Source organism: Aquarana catesbeiana, linkage group LG12, assembly GCF_042186555.1.
Source record: "Aquarana catesbeiana isolate 2022-GZ linkage group LG12, ASM4218655v1, whole genome shotgun sequence".
Lineage (NCBI taxonomy): Eukaryota > Metazoa > Chordata > Amphibia > Anura > Ranidae > Aquarana > Aquarana catesbeiana.
The window spans coordinates 108,908,064-108,928,081 of record NC_133335.1 but is presented as its reverse complement, the minus strand read 5'-3'; the positions used below and the strand labels follow the sequence as shown (position 1 = coordinate 108,928,081).

General features: G+C 43.2%; 1 protein-coding gene across 6 annotated transcripts in view; it reads right to left on the bottom strand.

Annotated features, from left to right (window-relative positions):
• Window positions 1-20,018, bottom strand: part of EZH1 (enhancer of zeste 1 polycomb repressive complex 2 subunit) — an 800,790-nt gene that overhangs the window by 99,388 nt on the left and 681,384 nt on the right. For all 6 annotated transcript variants that reach the window (XM_073608276.1, XM_073608272.1, XM_073608277.1 and 3 more), the window contains one exon: window positions 10,630-10,725. In XM_073608276.1, coding sequence (XP_073464377.1) covers window positions 10,630-10,725 — 96 coding nt within the window. The remainder of the gene's footprint in view (window positions 1-10,629; window positions 10,726-20,018) is intronic.

Below are 20,018 nucleotides of genomic sequence, written 5' to 3'. Positions count from 1 at the left end.
CTACAATACTGCCAAGAGAAAGTGATCTTCCTGGGTCACTGCATTTCACATGGAATCCGTCACCTAACCCCAGATCGAGTTAAAACTCTACAAAACTTTGAAAAGCCAAGAAATGTACGGCAACTACGTGCCTTCCTGGGGTTAGTGGGATATTGTAGGGACTGGATTCCAAATGCATCAGAACTTATGGCTCCTCTATATGAGGCTACCACTAGAAACCCTTTCAAACTCACATGGGACAATGAATTGCAGATGAAGGAGCTTATTAAAATTTTGTCTGAAGCTCCCGCCATTGGACTTCCTGACTATACTAAGACTTTCTTGTTGTTCTGTCATGAAGTCAATGGATTTGCTGCAGGTGTACTCACCCAGCTACATGGAGACAAACAGAGGCCTGTGATGTATGTATCAGCCTCATTAGACCCTGTCATCAAAGGCTCCCCCAGTTGTATGCGAGCCATAGCAGCCTGCATTTTGCTGCTAGAAAAGTAACTGAGCTTGTACTAGATTCTGCTCTGATCCTGTATGTGCCACATGCAGTACAGGAAATCATGAATCAAGTAAATACTAGACATGTGTCTGCCAGTAGATTTGACAAGTACCAGTCTGCTCTTTTTGCTCCATCGAATTTAACAATCAAACGATGTGTTACTTTAAATCCGGCTACTCTTCTTCCTATAATTGATGAGGAAGATGCAACAAATGGTACTGATGTAGAACCTGAGAGTTTTTCTCATGATTGTATGGCTCTTATGGAGGTAGAAAGGGCCCCTGTCACACCAGCAAAAGATGAGCCCTTATCAGATTGTGACACACACTTATTCGTAGATGGTTCCAGATTTTACACTGATGATGGTCAGCCACACACAGGGTTTGCTGTAACCACTACAGACACCATTTTACATCAGGAAGCATTGAAACCCCAGATGTCAGCACAGGAAGCGGAGTTGTGTGCTGTAGTCAAAGCATGTCATCTCCTAGAGAATCAAAGGGGAAACATCTACACTGACAGCAGATATGCATTTGGAATAGCCCACGATTTTGGGCCTATCTGGAAAGCACGGAACTTTCTGACTAGTGCAGGGAAGCCAGTGAGACATGCAAAACTCATAGAGCGGCTATTTGAGGCTTTTCAGAAACCAGCAGAAGTTGCCATCTTGAAGGTAAAAGGGCATGCAAGGGGAAGTGACATGACAGCCAGAGGAAATGCTTTAGCGGACCAAGCGGCAAAGGATGCTGCCCTTATGGCATTTGGAGTCACATCCACTGTAGGGGTCGCCCAGGTAGCGCGGACAGATTCCCCTCATCAAGAGCAGTGGGATGTAGAAACTCTAATTCAGTTGCAGAACCAGGCCCCTGATGAAGAGAAGGATAAGTGGATCAAATGTAATGCTACCCAAAATCAGCAGGGCCTGTGGAGCGCTGACAACAGGTGGTGTCTACCCAGGAGTTTGTACCCAGTTTTAGCACAACTGGCACATGGCGTCAGTCATCTTGCTAAGGGCGCGATGGTGGCACTTACTTACTGCTATTGGATAGCACCTGGATTTAGTGCATTTGCAGCCAGGTTTTGTGCTTCATGTCTCACTTGTGCTCTGTACAATGCAGGGAGGCCTGTTCATGTTCCCCAGAGGCATTCTCCTAAGCCAGATTTCCCTTTCCAAAGAATTCAAATAGACTACATTCAGATGCCCAGAATAGGCACCTATGAGTTTGCTTTAGTGTGTGTTGACATGTTTTCAGGTTGGCCCGAGAGCTGGCCAGTAGCCAAAGCAAATGCAAAAACAACAGCAAAGAAATTTTTGAATGAAATAGTTTGTAGATATGGAGTTCCTGAAACTATTGAGAGTGACAGAGGAACCCATTTTACTGGGGAAGTAATGAAAGAGGTAATGGAAGCACTTCACATACAGCAAGCTTTCCATACACCTTATCATCCACAAAGTAGTGGTAAAGTTGAGAGACTTAATGGAATTTTGAAAAACAGATGTGCAAAAATTAAAGCAGATACAGGAAAAGGATGGGTGGAAGCTTTGCCATTAGCCCTATATTCTGTACGAACTACCCCTAAACAACCACATGGGCTGTCCCCCTATGAGATTTTATTTGGAGGGCCACCCAAAACAGGGCTATATTTTCCCCAACAGTTGCAGGCTTCTCACTCTAATCTGTTAGAATATGTTCAGATTTTGCAAAGAACATTGAATAAAATACATGAAGGTGTTTATAAATCTATCCCCGACCCAGATTCTGTTTCAGGTATACACAGAATCCAACCAGGTGACTGGGTGGTGGTCAAGCGACACGTCAGAAAGCCGCTAGAACCAAAATTTGACGGACCACATTTGGTGCTTTTGACAACCGGTTCTGCTGTCAAGTTGGAAGGAAAGCCCACCTGGATTCACGCCAGTCACTGCAAGAAAATCCTGAAGTGATGATATCCTTTGAAAAAAAGATGATAATGTTTCTTTTCTTTTTGTTGTTTGTGAGAACTGAGACATGGAAAAATAACCCTTTCATCCAAATGTTAAAATTATATGCAACCCATAGCAACGCTAGTAACTGCTGGGTGTGTTCTCACTTACATCCCCAAACAGGAACAATACCCATGATAGCAATGCCTCTCAATTTCACTGATCTAAACAGGACCAGAATAAATGGCTCATACATAGTCTCCACAGCTAATGAGCACAGATCAGTAACTTTGATGGTTTCAAAACAGATACACTCCACAGATTTGTTTAAACATTACATGCCCCTTTAACACTAAATGTACACGGTTGGGCAATTCAGATTGCACCGGAGCAAAAATTACAGTTTATGGAGGAAACTGTGGTCAATATTATTATATCCCAGATCCAGAACTAAATAGAACCCTTTATAGTACAAATTGCTCACAGTTCCCAATATGTGAAAATATCGGTTACCTGAGATTCCATGTTATTGCTTCCAGTTTTTTAGGAGCAGGCATACCGTCCATACGTAGAGGGTTATATTATATATGTGGAAATAAAGCTTACGCCTGGCTTCCTACTAATGTTACAGGTACATGTTATATTGGGAAGTTAGTACCTGCTTTGGCTGTTCGCAAAGATACAGTGCGACCAGATCAAAGTCCAGAATACCCTTTAGTGTTCAAAAGAGAGCTGTTCACTGAAGGTGACATGGCATGGTCATGGTTCCCTTCCTGGACAGGATGGGGAATTGAAGCAATGAAAAGACTAAATAATTACACTAGAATTGTAGATGAGATTATTAACCTTACTACCACTGATATAGGTTTATTAAATGAAGAAATGGCTCAGCTTAAAAAAGTAGTATTAGAGCACAGATTAACGCTAAATTATCTCACTGCAGCTCAAGGTGGGATGTGTAAGGTATTTCGCACTGACTGTTGTATATACATTTCTGATAATGAGGACATTATTAAAGGGCATCTTGCTAAGATAAGAGAACTACAGAATAAGGCCAGAGATATTGCTAAAGATGGATGGAACCCCTTTCAGGGTTTAGGAGGTTTTGGTGATTTTTTATATGGCATAGCAACATGGTTACAGAAACTAGGCGCTTACATTGTGATGTTCCTATTTCTCATATTTGTCATTTACTTCCTCATCAGGCTATGCCTCTGTGTGACTACCCGCTGTACCAACAAACGTACCACCAGCCCTGATGAACCCATTATTGTGAGAAAGCTAGGAGAGAGCTGAAAAGGACGCCGTCTCTCTGCGCCAATGTCACAGGAGTTACCAGCAATCGGCTGAATGTAACGCGGAGAAGAATGGTGTCAAATAAACAAAAGGGGGGAAATGACATGGACATTCATTGTACTGTTCATTTAGGCACAAGAGAATCCATTTTGTTCTCACTGTTGAAATGTGTTCTGTAACCTTCACCTAACACACAGACACTTCTCCTACTAAACGCTCTCTACTCCCCCCTCCCTTCTCAAGGTTTTACTTTTGCAATTGTTCTATTCGCTAGTTTTTAATAATAAATTTCTATTTGTTAGCTTTTAATAACATATTTCTATTTGTTAGTTTTTAATAACATCTCACACCACCCCTTTCTTATCTATGTATAAAATAACATGTAATAATACATTTTTCACTGAACGGACATTTTAAACACAGTGATTGAGTCCTGTGAATCTGTTCCTGCAGCTGCAGTATTAACTTTGTTTTAGAGTCCCAATCAGAAATCAGTCATATCAATATTCTTTTGCTATTGTTATACTGTATAAATCTGTAATTTTTCTTAAAAACCTAATAAAAAGAGAAGTATGGCCAAAGCTTTGTTGATCATACTTCTCATGTGGGTCACAGGAGTGACCAAGAATTAGCTGACAGCGAGCTAAAGCCCACTGTCCACTGACATCACAGAGCTGCTCTAGGCTCTAGAAGGACCCTGACAATTTTGGGATCCACACAGATGCCTGATGGCTCTCAGTGCATGATTGAGAGCCTAAGCCAGCCGCTCCCACCCGTTCCTCAGCCCGGCATCACAGTGAGCACTGGAGGCTAGAGCAGAGAGCAGTGACTGACAGAAAATGAAGGGATCAGCAATCATGTTATTGCTCAGTTCAGAGGTGGCGGGGGACAGGAGCAGCATCAGACCATGCTGTTGCAGGGAGGTGAGTATGTATGTTTGTTTTTTTTGTAAGTCCACATTTCTCCCTTAATGAACAACAAGAAAAAGTTTCTTACCAATGAAGGCCTACAATTCAGAACTCATAGTATAATAGGGATGACTGCGAATGAATAAGAATTGACAGAGAAAAATACAGGAATAACAGTTCCAGAGCCAAGATTAGATCAATGGTGTTCTCATGATTCTAATGCCGCGTACACACGGTCGGATTTTCCGATGGAAAACGTGTGATAGGACCTTGTTGTCGGAAATTCCGACCATGTGTAGGCTCCATCACACATTTTCCATCGGATTTCCTGACACACAAAGTTTGAGAGCTTGCTATAAAATTTTCCGACAACAAAATCCGTTGTCGGAATTTCCGATCGTGTGTACACAAATCCAACGCACAAAGTGCCACGCATGCTCAGAATAAATAAAGAGATGAAAGCTATTGGCTAGTGCCCCATTTATAGTCCCGATGTACGTGTTTTACGTCACCGCGTTCAGAATGATCGGATTTGTGTGACCGTGTGTATGCAAGACAAGTTTGAGCCAACATCCGTCGGAAAAAATCCTAGGATTTTGTTGTCGGAATGTCCAATCAATGTCCGACCGTGTGTACGAGGCATTAGACTGAAGGAAACAGGATTTGTCCAACTAAGTACAGCCTGGGAATTCCAAGCAAAATACTCTATCAAGAATGAAGGTACACTGTTCAGGAAGTCAATTACCTAAGCCTTGAGCCTTTACGTTATGTTGGACTAAACCCACAGAAGTACCAGAGCTCCCACTATGAAGGGGATGCTTGGGACTGGAGACACTCCAGCACAGTTTGTGGTTGAACCTGGAGGCTAGGAGGTCTACATCCAGCATGACAAGCCGGGGACAAAGTTCCTAAATACCTCAGAGAGAAGACCATGCTCTGGAGACCAACCAGCGACAGACAAAGGTTGCCTGTTAAATTTCCATGACTGGAACAAGCATAGCAGGCAGGGATGGAACATCATTCAAGCCCATGTCATAAACAGATCCATATATCTGTAATTTGTAAAACATGAACTTTTTCTCTGATGGTTTATGAAAGCCACTACCATGGGCCCATATCCATTCTGGGGTGGAAGCCCCCTTTTGCCATGATCCCAGGGAGGAGAAATTGCATCAGAGCAGTGCAAATGCCTGCCAATCCAATAGAGACAGAGACTGAAATCCCTGCTCGTGGCTTCAGGCACGATGCTTGGACTACACTGTCAGGAAAACTGGGGATCAGTTGTAAGAGAAGAACGCCAAAAGGACTCAGGACGGCCCTAAGCTGCCAATGTAAATGACTCCGCATATCAACTCCAAAGGAATAGGGTACACTTCTACATTGGCCTCAGGGATACTCAAGGGAGTATAAGGGATATTCAGACCGACTGCAGAACACTGCTAAAAGAAGACACAGATCAGCGTTGCTGGCATTGGCTGCAATCGCTGATCGAGCAGCTTTTATCTAACAGGGCAGTTGAACAGAAGTCAATCTGTAGAACAGTAGGGGTTAATAGCTGTGCGTGACTAGGTCCCTAGTTTCTTGAAGCTATCAATGCTCCCCGCTGAGACCACCGCCTGTGGAAGGGAATTCCACATCCTTGCCGCTCTTACAGTAAAGAACCCTCTACGTAGTTTAAGGTTAAACCTCTTTTCTTCTAATTGTAATGAGTGGCCACGAGTCTTATTAAACTCTCTTCTGTGAAAAAGTTTTATCCCTATTGTGGGGTCACCAGTACAGTATTTGTAAATTGAAATCATATCCCCTCTCAAGCGTCTCTTCTCCAGAGAGAATAAGTTCAGTGCTCGCAACCTTTCCTCATAACTAAGATCCTCCAGACCCTTTATTAGCTTTGTTGCCCTTCTTTGTACTCGCTTCATTTCCAGTACGTCCCTCCTGAGGACTGGTGCCCAGAACTGGACAGCATACTCCAAGTGCGGCCGGACCAGAGTCTTGTAGAGCGGGAGAATTATCGTTTTATCTCTGCAGTTGATCCCCCATTTAATGCATGCCAATATTCTGTTTGCTTTATTAGCAGCAGCTTGGCATTGCATGCCATTGCTGAGCCTATCATCTACTAGGACCCCCAGGTCCTTTTCCATCCTAGATTCCCCCAGAGGTTCTCCCCCCAGTGTATAGATTGCATTCACATTTTTGCCACCCAAATGCATTATTTTACATTTTTCTACATTGAAGTTATTGCCCTGCTTAGCTTAGTATCATCTGCAAATACAGAGATTGAACTGTTTATCCCATCCTCCAGGTCATTTATGAACAAATTAAATAGGATTGGTCCCAGCACAGAACCCTGGGGAACCCCACTACCCACCCCTGACCATTCTGAGTACTCCCCATTTATCACCACCCTCTGAACACGCCCTTGTAGCCAGTTTTCAATCCATGTACTCACCCTATGGTCCATGCCAACGCACCTTATTTTGTACAGTAAATGTTTATGGGGAACTGTGTCAAATGCTTTTGCAAAATCCAGATACACCACGTCTACGGGCCTTCCTTTATCTAGATGGCAACTCACCTCCTCATAGAAGGTTAATAGATTGGTTTGGCAAGAACGATTCTTCATGAATCCATGCTGATTACTGCTAATGATATCATTCTTATAAGATATTAATAATCATTGTTACTCACAGATCACTGCAGCGGAGAAGGGGTCAACTATAGGCTTGTCACACGTTCAGTTCCCCAAGGATCAGTCGAGAATGTAAAGGGTCTAGAAAGCTGCTGAAGGAGAGCCACAGTGGCTGCTGAGTACCAATGAATATTGATAATATTTTTTCAGAAAAAAACTTCACATGTAGGAGCTAAGCTTCTCTCAAAAGAACATGAGAGAAGAACACTAGCAAAAAACTGAGGCCTACTAGGAGTAGGAAGGGTTATATTGTAGATATTGCTGCAGATTTATTTTTTGCCAGTGTCCAATCACCTGAAGGTAGCCCCATATAACCCATGGTTAAGACTAAAGTGATTCAAGTTATCCTTGGAAAATGTACAGATCATTTTAGAGACACAATATAAATCTAGTCGGTTGTCATGAGCAACAATTTGAGTTTTAATTTGATCCCTGGTGTTCGGGATATGGCACTGCACAATTTCAGAAGTTGAATCCTGTTATGGAGTGTATTAAGATTCAAGAAAGAGACTGTATACATTAACATTAAACACAGCACAATAAAAAAAAAAAAACACATTTGGATTAAGGCTCTGTTCACATCTCTGCGTTCTGAATCATGGGCAGAACTGAAATAGCGGCAAATCGCTGGACGCCCTTGCGTTCCCTGTGACTTCGAATGGCACCCCAATCGTGGCACGATTTTACCGCAATTTCGGCAGACGAGAATAAAATCATGCAAACAGAATCGTGGGAAAAGCGTTGTTCAAAAGAAGGACAGGTTCTTCTTTTGGGCGACAGGAGCCCTGCAATTCCGTTTGTGTGATTTTACTGCAATTGTCACCCGCCGAATAGTGGTAAAATCGCACAGTGATTGAGATGCCATTGGAAGTCACAGGGAAGGCATGAGCGTCCCGCAGTTTCCCACTCTTTCGAATTGTGGGCGGAATCACAACAATTCCGTCTGCGTTTCAGAACGCGGAGATGTGAACGGAGCCTTAAGGAAACCGGATATAAGAGAAACATGGAGGCTTTCATTTTTAGAGCCAGCAAATCAGCATAAACGCCAGCTGACTGCCATACAGAAAAAAGGGTCAGCAATGACAACCCCCATACATCCCCAATGACTGGTGTGCTTTTAAGAGTATGTTAGGGTGAAAAAAAACAAGCACCGATTAGCCATAACTTTATGAAAACTGACAGGTTAAGTGAACAACGCTGATATGTGTTGACAGCAGAAAAAAATGGGCATCGCAGTTTGTTGTGTATGGGGCTGCATAGCCACAGATTGTTCAGGGTGCCCATGCTGACCTTTGTCCACAGCCAAAAGCACCAGCACCAACAATGGGCACGTGTCCATCAGAACTGGACCATGGAGCAATGGAAGAAGGTGGCCTGGTCCAATGAATCATGTGTTCTTTTACAACATGTGGATGACCGTGTGTGTGTGGGTGCGTCGCTTACCTAGGGAAAAGACGGCACCAGGATGCAGTTTGGAAAGTAGGCAAACTGGCGAAGGCAGTATGATGCTTTGGGAAATGTTCTGTTGGGAAACCTTGGGTCCTGCCACTTATGTGGATGTTACTTTGACACGTACCACCTACCTAAACAATGTTGGTGACCAAGTATACCCCTTTCATGGAAAAAGTATTGCTGTGGCCTCTTTCAGCAGGATAATGCACCCTTTCACACTGCAAAAATTAATCAAGGAAAGTTTGAGGAACACAAAAACGAGTTTGAAGTGTTGACTTGTCCTCCAAGTTCTCTAAATCTCAATCCATCGAGCATCTGCGGGCTGTGCTGGAAAAACAAGTCCTATCCAAGGAAGCCCCACTTCGCAACTTACAGGATTTAAAGTGGTCGTAAAGGCAGAAGTTTTTTTTATCTTAATATATTCTTTACATTAACATAAAAAAAAAACTTCTGTGTGCAGCAGCCCCCCAACACTTACCTGAGCTCCCACTCGATCCAGCGATGTTGTACGAGGGCCAAGAAGTCCAGGGACTCTGCCTCCTGATTGGCTGAGACACAGCAGCGGGCGCCATAGGCACCCGCTGCTGTCAAAGTCAGTGAGTCAATGAGGAGAGAGAGGGAGCAGGGCTGGGCCACAGCTCCGTTTCTGAATGGACACACAGAGCAACGGCTCAGCTCAGGTGCCCCATAGCAAGCTGCTTGCTGTGGGGACACTCTGCAGGAGGGGGTCGGGAGTGCCGGCGGGGGACCCGGGAAGAAGAGGATCTGGGCTGCTCTGTGCAAGACCACTGCACAGAGCAGGTAAGTATGACATGTTTGTTATTTTTATAGAAAAAAAAACAAGACTTTAGTAATACTTTAAAGCAAGGGGTACACTCCAGCACTATGATGTCCCTGAGCTCCCTGCCGGCTGCTGACATCTTTAACGCGGCGACTTCCAGTTATCGATCCCTGGTCATTTAAATTGGCCGGGTTGAGATGACATTGCTCTTTCGCATGTGTGGGAGTTCAGTCAACCTCGGCATTGCCAAAATTCTACACTGCATACGTAGCTCAGTGCACAGTGCAGAGAGGCAAGTAAGCAACTTTAATGCAGAAAAGACATGGTAAGTCTCTTCTGCATTAGAAATCCTGTCTGTCTGAATTTATTTTCATTAAAGTTCCAGTTTAAAGGGTCTGCTATTGACGCCTTAGTGTCAGATACCACAGCATATCTTTAGAGGTCTAGTGGTGTGTATGCCTCGTCAGGTCAGGGGACCTATTCAATACTAGATGGGTGGCAATAAAGTTATGTCTGATTTGTGTATAAAGTAAATTTCTCCATTACATACACATTTTCCCACATTTTATCCCTTAAAAAAAGCTGCATGTACAGAAAAGTAACCTTTGATCCACCAGAAATCCATGCAGCTCCTATTTGGGCTGATGACATTACTGTACCGAAATGCCAAACAGTTTTGTCAGCCCTGCCTGCTAGATTACAGAACTCTGGCTTTCCCTCATCCATCTCTGTTCCATGCCACATGCCTAGCTTGTTTTGTAAAAAAAAATAAAATAAATCAATGCTGTTGCCATGCGTGCCACGAGCTTATACACACACTAGGTTGATTTACTAAAACTGGAGAGGGCAAAATCTGGTGCATTTTTTGCATGGAATACAACCAGCTTCCAGGTTTTTTCTTGTCAAAGCTTAATAGAACAAGCTAAAGTTAGAAACCAGATTTTGCACTCTCCAGTTTTAGCAAATCACTGTCTATAGGAAAAGGGTACTTTAGAGATGTAGTTGAGGGTTGTGCCAGTGTCAGTAGGAACTATGTCCCAGCAGCTGTCCCTGCAAAAATTCCAAAGTGAGGTAAAATGAACTACTTACCTCACCACAGTACTCAGAAATGAATTCATTCTTCTGAACTGACTCTTTGATGAAGGTGCCCCAGCCAGCTACATCAGAGGGAGCCAACAGCAAGTGCTAGAAGAAGAAAAGACATTTAATAATGTAAAGAATGCACAATTTGAAAATAAAAGCCTCCTGGAGCTTCAACTAGAAGTAAAAACAGAGAACACAGAGTAAATGGTTTAAAGCCAAACTGAACTTTCAGTTTACAGCCTAAAGCTGGCCATACATTATACAATTCTCTTATTCAATTTCCTTTTGATTTACCTTCAACTATGTAGTGCCTGCCTGATTGCATACAAATTGAAAGTGTTTAGGTTTGACCTCATATTATATGGTTTTGGTAAATCTAAAGGAAAATTGTATAATGTACGGCCAGCCTTAGTTCACTTAAAAAATATAAATAAATAACTACAAGGGACATTGTTTACCTTCAGAGAAACGTGTCCCTTGTGCTGCTGTGTTCTTGTCTAAAAGAAATCTTCCTCCTCCGATGCTCCCACCCCTCCAATCCCTGCAGCCATAATCCTCTGGTGCAGCAGGGGGTTAATAACTAAGGGAACTATCACAGGCACTCATTAAGAGTACAGCTTCTATCAAAGAAAAACGATCTATGAATGGAGGGGACGGACCTTTCAGTCATCTGCCCATCCTCTATTCAGATATCCTCTTTCATTCATAGAAGCTGTAATACCAGCTGCTATGAATAGAGGAGCAGGACAGAAAGGGTAGTCTTAAAAGAAAAATAGATCCTGGTGCACAGAGATTATATATAGTCCAGCCAGAAATACATTTCTAATATACCAATAATCAGGGTAAAGGCAATCCATGAGCGTCACTGGTCCGTGGTTGAGGAGATACAATAAAGGGAGGCACGGGACCACTTGCGGCTGCTATCCTCAGAGTTGTGACCAGCTCTGTGTAAACCAAGAGGAAAAGGGGAAGGAAGTGCCAACTAAGTGTAGTATCCCAGTTAAAAGTTTTAATAGCAATGGATTAAAAACACTCACAAGAGGTAAAATGTAAATATGCTCATCTGGAATCAAATCTGTGAATGTGAGTTCCTCCTAAAACTGTCCTACAGGACCTCTGGCATCTGTTCAGACTGCTGGGAGAGGAGATGGCCGGCTCGAAAGCATGGAGGAGCCCCAGGAAGCCACGCTAACCAGTGTGGAGTGCTGGAAGTGACTTCACTGGAAGGATAGGAGGACCAGACGAGAGGAAGAACAAGGCTACGCATTCGGAGCATCAAGCTCCTTCTACAGGCCTAGGGGAGCATTACCATAAGGAGCTATTTATAGTATATCGGGTGGAGCCGCGGTCGGAGGACTACAGGGACCAGAAGCTCTAGTGTGTGCAAAATATACAAATATGAAATAAACCAATATAGATACATAGTTACATAGTAGGTGAGGTCGAAAAAAGACACAAGTCCAACCTATGTGTGTGATTATATGTCAGTATTACCTTGTATATCCCTGTATGTTGTGGTCATTCAGGTGCTTATCTAATAGTTTCTTGAAACTATCGATGCTCCCCACTGAGACCACCGCCTGTGGAAGGGAATTCCACATCCTTGGCGCTCTTACAGTAAAGAACCCTCTATGTAGCTTAAGCTTAAACCTCTTTTCTTCTAATTTTAATGCGTGGCCACTAGTCTTGTTAAACTCCCTTCCGCGAAAAAGTTTTCTCTCTATTGTGGGGTCACCAGTACGGTATTTGTAAATTGAAATCATATTCCCTCTCAAGCATCCCTTCTCCAGAGAGATTAAGTTCAGTGCTCGCAACCTTTCCTCATAACTATTATTCCTCCAGACCCTTTATTAGCTTTGTTGCCCTTCTTTGTACTCGCTCCAATTCTTAGTACATCCTTCCGGAGGACTGGTGCCCAGAACTGGACAGCATATTCTAGGTGCGGCCTGACCTGAGTCTTGTAGAGCGGGAGAATTATTGTTTTATCTCTGCAATGAATCCCCTTTTTAATGCATGTCTATATTCTGTTTGCTTTGTTAGCAGCAGCTTGCCATTGCTGAGCCTATCGTCTACTAGGACCCCAGGTCCTTTTCAATCCTAGATTCCCCCAGAGGTTCTCCCCCCATTGTATAGATTGCATTCATATTTTTGCCACCCAAATGCATTATTTTACATTTTTCTACATTGAACCTCATTTGCCATGTAGTTGCCCACCCCATTAATTTGTTCAGATCTTTTTGCAAGGTTTCCACATCCTGCGGAGAAGTTATTGCCCTGCTTAGCTTAGTATCGTCCGCAAATACAGAGATTGAACTGTTTACCCCATCCTCCAGGTCGTTTATGAACAAATTAAACAGGATTGGTCCCAGCACAGAATCCTGGGGGACCCCACTACCCACACCTGACCATTCCGAGTACTCCCTATTTATCACCATCCTCTGAACTCGCCCTTGTAGCCAGTTTTCAATCCATGTACTCCCCCTATGGTCCATGCCAAAGGACCTTATTTTGTACAGTAAACATTTATGGGAAACTGTGTCAAATGCTTTTGCAAAATCCAGATACACCAAGTCTACGGGCCTTCCTTTGTCTAGATGGCAACTCACCTCCTCATAGAAGGTTGGTTTGGCAACAACTTTCTTCATGAATCCATGCTGAATACTGCTAATTATACTGTTCTCATTACTAAAATCTTGTATATAGTCCCTTATCGTCCCCTCCAAGAGTTTACATACTATTGATGTTAGGCTAACTGGTCTATAATTCCCAGGAATGTATTTTGGGCCCTTTTTAAATATTGGTGCTACATTGGCTTTTCTCCAATCAGCTGGTACCATTCCAGTCAGTAGACTGTCAGTAAAAATTAGGAACAATGGTCTGGCAATTACTTGACTGATTTCCCCAAGTACTCTCGGGTGCAAGCCATCTGGTCCCGATGATTTATTAATGTTAAGTTTCCCAAGTCTAATTTTAATTCTGTCCTCTGTTAACCATGGAGGTGCTTCCTGCAATGTGTCATGAGGATAAACACTGCAGTTGCAGATGAAGGGTATACCCTTAAATGGTTGCCAGCCAATCATGAAAGTTGTTGAACCAGGTCTCTGAAATTCCCACAAAATCCAAATCCTCCTCGTACAACAGTATCTCTAGTTCACCCACCTTGTCCGCCAGGCTCCTGGCATTGGTGAACATGCCACGTAGTTTAGACATACATAAGAATAACACGTGGGAGTATCCAATTACAAATAAATACTAAATATATCAGATATACAGATGAAATATAATGCCGGTTGGGCGACAACCAGATAATTATATGGACATACAAGAAGATGTACATGCAGAAGCATATATGGGGCAATAGATGCTGTCATAAAAGATTTTATAAAATCATTATGTAAAAACAACCTATTAAAGCCAAAAGATAAAATAAGAAATGAAACCTCAAATGTTACATCACAAAGGGTGTAAACCTACAAATATACATGCACATATGCAAACGCATACATACACGCATATGACTGAAAAAGGGGGGGGGATATAACAAAAAACAGCCAATGAGCACTTACTATCAAGATGGGAATGCACTAATAGACACCCCCCCCCCCCCCCATAGCTTTATAGATCCGAATTTCATAAATGAAGAGAGTGACTTTAGGGGCCACTAAAAATAATAGTGATAAGATTGGACCAGACACAGCGGACAATGAATTGTATATATCGCTAAATAAATAACAACATAATAACGTGGAGGGAAAAGAGGTGTGGGGGGCGGGGGTGGGAGAAAGAATGGAAGGAAAGTTAAACAAACAGGTTGTCAGAACTATTGAGGTTAAAAAGAATTAAATTCCAAAGCCTATACATATTATTTTATATACGGTTGCATGGGCATCTTGGAAGTCATATTGTTCATCTGTTAGAAGGTTTTTTTTTTTTCAATCAAAAAATTTTTAATTAAGAAAATTATTCTCATAATACATATCATTCGTGCATTTTGTTAATTAAAACATTATACAAAAAGTAGACAAGACATGCCAAATCTTACATTCATGCTCTATTCTATTTCAATTTTGTGCATTTGCTTCTATATCATATCACTTTCTTCTTTTCCCCTTCCCCCCCCCAACCCCAAGGCTACAACCATCACCTGTGTCTCTTAGTTTCTAGTCACCACAGCTCATTTTTCCTTTTCTGACCCTTCCTCTTCCCCTTTCCTTTCCTCTCCCACCACCGATACTCTCCTATCTAAGTATTCAACCTTTACTCCTTCAGACCTTTCTTTTCCTCTCTCCTCTACCCTTCCCTCTCTTACACCTCCCTCAAAGTTCTACATCTGAAGACTTTCCACTACCAGTTGAGATGGTGCTAGATCCGCATCTCCCAGCCATGGTTGCCATATAGTATCGAATTTGCCCTTTTCTCTCTTACGACTATACATCAATCGCTCCCTAAGGAGCAAGGAGTTTACATAGGAGATCCACTGCTTCCCCGTGGGTACCGTTGGTCCCATCCAGTATTTTGCAATGAGTTTTCTGGCTAGATACATCAATCTAGTTAACATGTAATACATTCCTCTTGGGAACATTTCTGCATCTATGGCACCAAGTAGGTACACCTCCGGGTTTAAAGGGATAGGTACCTGTGCTAGTCTAGTAATATACTGGGAGACTTCTTCCCAGTACCTGTGTAGTTTTGGGCACCTCCAAATTAGGTGTATAAAGTCCCCCTTGTGTATTCTACATTTAGGGCACAAAGGGGAGTCTCTTCCTCCCCATTTATATAACTGCACTGGTGTTCTATATGCCCTATGTAAAATAAATAATTGTGACAATCTATGGGATGCCGATACCGCTGGTATCGATTCAAGTGCCATTACCCATTGATTTCCTTCTATCTCCCCCACATCTTCCACCCATTTGTTTTGACATTTTAAGGAGGCATGGTCCTGAACTGAGGACAGCGATTCCCCATAAATTTTTGATATTAGTCCTTTCCTGGTATCCGCTGCGAGAACTTCTTTCAACAAAGGAGATGTTGATACTCTCAAGGGGTGTGTTTTTTGTTGTGCCTGCAACGCATGGCGCAGTTGAAGGTATTGATAGAAGCTCCTGGGATTTACCTGAAATTCCCTACATAGCTGTTCATATGTCTTTAGCACCTCCCCCTCATACAACTGTGCAAAAAAACAAATCCCCCTCTCTTTACAGGGGGTGAAGACCTGTAGTTCCTGTACCTCTGGGTATCTTTTATTGTGCCATATTGGGGTAAAGGGGAGCACCCCCTTTATTTTCAGCGCTTTCCGAGTCTCCCCCCATACCCTTTTGAGAAGGATACTCATAGGTTCTGAACCATTCATGCTTGGTAGATCCATCTCCATATGGGAGGCCGCCTCTAGTGCAGGGTCCGATATGGTTACCAATTTACATATGGGGTCCTCATTTCCCTCCCGCCCCCACCCTGCCATCTGCTGCAGCTGTGAGGCCAAAAAGATCATTTTAGAATGGGGTACTGCCAGTCCTCCTCTATCGTTTCCATATTGCAATGTGGCTAAACTGATCCTAGGTGTTTTTTTCCATATTAATTCCCTCATCAGTGTATCAATTTGCTTAAATCATTTGTTTGGGATCCACATTGGAGAGTTGTGGAATACATACAGTTGCTGCGGGGCCCATATCATTTTTATTAAGTTTGCTCGTCCTATTACCGATAGTGGAAGCTTACACCAGCTGTTACATTTCACTCTCTGTCTAGCCAACAGTGGACCCAGATTTAGCTGAAGATACTCAGCGGGGTCCGGGGATACTCTCACTCCCAAATATTTGAAGCTGTTGACTATGACTATTTGTTCTGCTCCCTTTGGTAATTGTTCCTTCATCTGATCAATGGGCATTAAAGTTGATTTTGACCAGTTAATGGAAAAACCTGAATAACTTCCAAAATCCCCTATTATCTCCATGGCTGCCCGCAACGAGGCGGCTGTGTCGCCTAAATATATAAGCGCATCATCTGCATATAAAGATATCTATTCTTCCCTCTGGCCCCTATGAAACCCTGCCACCTCCAGTGCATTACAGATCATTATAGCCAGGAGCTCTACCGCCAGGGCGAACAGCAATGGAGACAATGGGCATCCCTGCCAGGTACCTCTATATAATTCAAATGGGGATGAGAGATTATTGTTGAAACGGAGTCTGGCTCTGGGCTTAGAATAAAGCCCTTTACCCATGCTATAAATTTATCCCCCACTCCAAATCTTGCCAATATTTCCCAGAGGTAGGGCCACTCCACACTATTGAACGCCTTTGCAGCGTCCAGTGACAGAATGGCCCTACCCCCGGGATTATCCACCGGTGCCTGTATATTCATATATAATTGCCTTATGTTATCGGCCATGGAGTGGGTGGGTATGAAGCCAGATTAATCACAATGGACCAACTTGCCAATTACTTGGGATAGCCTCCTAGCCAAGACTCTAGCGAAAAGTTTAACATCTGCATTTAACAGAGATATTGGGCGATACTAGTCCAATAGGAGCTTATCTTTTACTGGTTTTAGGAGTACTGTTATTATTGCCTCTTGCATGCTATCTGGTAAGCTGCCTACTTCCTCTGCCTCCTTTATAGCCTGTAGCAGGGGAAATAACAGGTCCTCTCTATAATGGGAATAAACCTCCGCCGGTATCCCATCTGGGCCCGGGATTTATGATGTGATGTCCCTTCCAGTGCTTCTGCTAATTCCGCCAATGTGATTGGTGAGTTCAACATTTCCCTGTCCACCTCAGATAGCCATGGAAACGGGCAGGCTTGTAAAAACCGCACCAGATCGGATGGGTTATAACTAGTTTTGGAGGAATAGAAATCCTTATAGAACCGCTGGAAATTATTTAAAATATCTGAACTACGAGTCTGCTTCTCCTCAGATTCTGCCCTTACCACCAGGATATTGGTAAATTCCCGCTGTTCTCTAGCTATGAGAGCAAGAAGGCGGCCTGTGTTTTCCCCTTCTTCAAAATAGCTCTGTTGCTGAAAATATCTCCTCTTCGCGGACAACAAAACCGAATTATACATTGCTTGTGCCTCTGTCCTGGAGTCATGGTTAGATTGAGAAGGGTCAGCTATTAGGGCCTGTTCTCTTGCTTTCACTTCATCCCGTATCCTATTCTCCCATTCCCTGGACCGAGTTTTGACTCCCGCAATCTCTCTAATAAGACATCCCCTTAGGAATGCCTTAAGTGTATCCCATACTACCGCTGCGCTAGCGGATCCCCTATTAAAATGCAAAAATTCCCGCAATGCCCCCCTCATTTTGTCCGCTGACGGGAGCAGGGTTAGCCAGAAGGGGTTCACTTTCCACAATGGGCGGTCCGAAGCTACAGTAACATCCAGCCGTACCCAGAATGGACAGTGATCGGATAGTAAGCTCGGTTCATAGGCTGATTCCACCACCAGCTGCATAAGTACCTCATTCCCTAAACCCAAATCAATAAGGGAAAGTCCATCATGTGTTGCAGAGTAGCATGAATAACATCTATCCTCTTCATACCTCTCTCGTCAGACATCACTGAGTCCCAGTTCCAATATTAAGGAGGCGAACGCCGTTTTACCAGCTATCTGTCTCACTCCTCTGGGTGTCAAGGACATTCTATCCTGGGAATTATCCAAGGTATTATTATAGTCTCCCAGTGCTAACACTGAGGCATCCAGATATTGGGCCATAAATTGAGATAAGCTTCTGAAGGGGATGTTGAGAACGGTGGAGGGATGTAGATTGAGGCAATAATACATGCTAATCCATTGAGTTTGCAAAATAAGAAAATAAATTTACCCTCCTTGTCCACCTTCTGTTGAATACACTCAAAGGATACATAAGTGGATACCATTATACTAACTCCCCTCGAATATGAGGTGTGTATGGAATGAAACTGTATCGGATATTTCCGTAAGTGCAGAAGGTGGACAGAGTCGGGGCTCATATGTGTTTCCTGTAAACAAATTATCTGAGGTTTCATTTTATCTAAATATTTAAACATTGCATTTCTTTTGTCCTTATCCCCCAGTCTCCTCACGTTCCATGTCATTAGTATTATACCCCTGCTCTTCACATTAACCATTGCATGGGACAAACCAGGGACTGTGCAAAGCAAGAAAAATAACAAGAAGAAGAATGGGTCAGGTCGTTTTTACCCTTCTGGGTGTCGCCTGTCCCCAAAAACCTGCAAACATAGAATACATATCCAAATAAATCCCCCATTTTTTCCTGCCTACCGGTGATAAAACATAAAAAACATAAATAACAAAGCTTATGTCTGTGATATTTTCCGCTATGTGTTTGTGATGTTCCTCCCCCTCCCTCCCTTTCCCTACCTCCCCCTTCACCCTCCCCCCATTCCCCCTACCCACCCTCCATCCCCTACCCCACTTACCCCCCACTCTGCCTCTTAGCCCAGCTGGGCCTACCCTAGGGGCTTTACCTCTGATCTCCACACTCCACACATTCCCTTTAACCTCACCTCTACCATACATCCCTTCTACTCTTGCTCCACGGGTCCCAAACCACCCCCCACCCCCTCCCTTCGACAACCTTTTAGTGCTATTCATGTGCTTTAGTCCTTATCTCTACTATCTAAATAAGTGGCTCAAACCAGCCCCATTTTAATTTAACAAATTTTTACTTCTTCCCTTCTCTTCCCCCTTTCTCCCCTTAGTGTTTCAATTAGTGTTTTAGTTATTATTTTCCCCTCTTTCTTCCTCTCCCACCCCCCCACCCTAGTACTTAAAAATTTACTTTATATGAGCAAAGCAACTAACTCTGTGGGGGGGAAACAGATAAACACCAAAAGGAAAAAAAAAAATGTAATTAAATTAGTCTCTAGTCTCTTGTCCCGCAATATTCCGCGATGATTTCCTATTATCCCCCAACCATCTCTCGGTGCTCGATGGGGAATCAAAGAAATGTATACCGTTCGTTGTAGATACCCTCATGCGGGCGGGATAGAGCAGTGCGTACTCCAACTTACCAACTTATTTTGCTGTAACATGCGTTTAATTGGCATAAAGGCCGCTCGCCGCTTTTGAAGGTCTGGGGAAAAATCCTGATAGAATGAGATTTTTGTCCCTCTGTAGAGTATTTCTCCCATTTCTCTAGCCTTCCGGAGTAGTGTCACTTTATCTCTAAAGTTAAACATTTTTATAAGTAAGGGTCTTGGGCGTTCACTTCTCTGATGAGGTTTAGAGGGGACTCGATGGGCGCGTTCAATACCAAAAAAAGGGGGAAAAAGATGTAGCCCCGATAGTCTCCTTCAACCACCCCTCCAGGAATTCTATAGGGTCGGATCCCTCGCTCCGTTCAGGCATGCCTATTATTCTTACATTACTTCTACGATTCCTGTTTTCTAATTC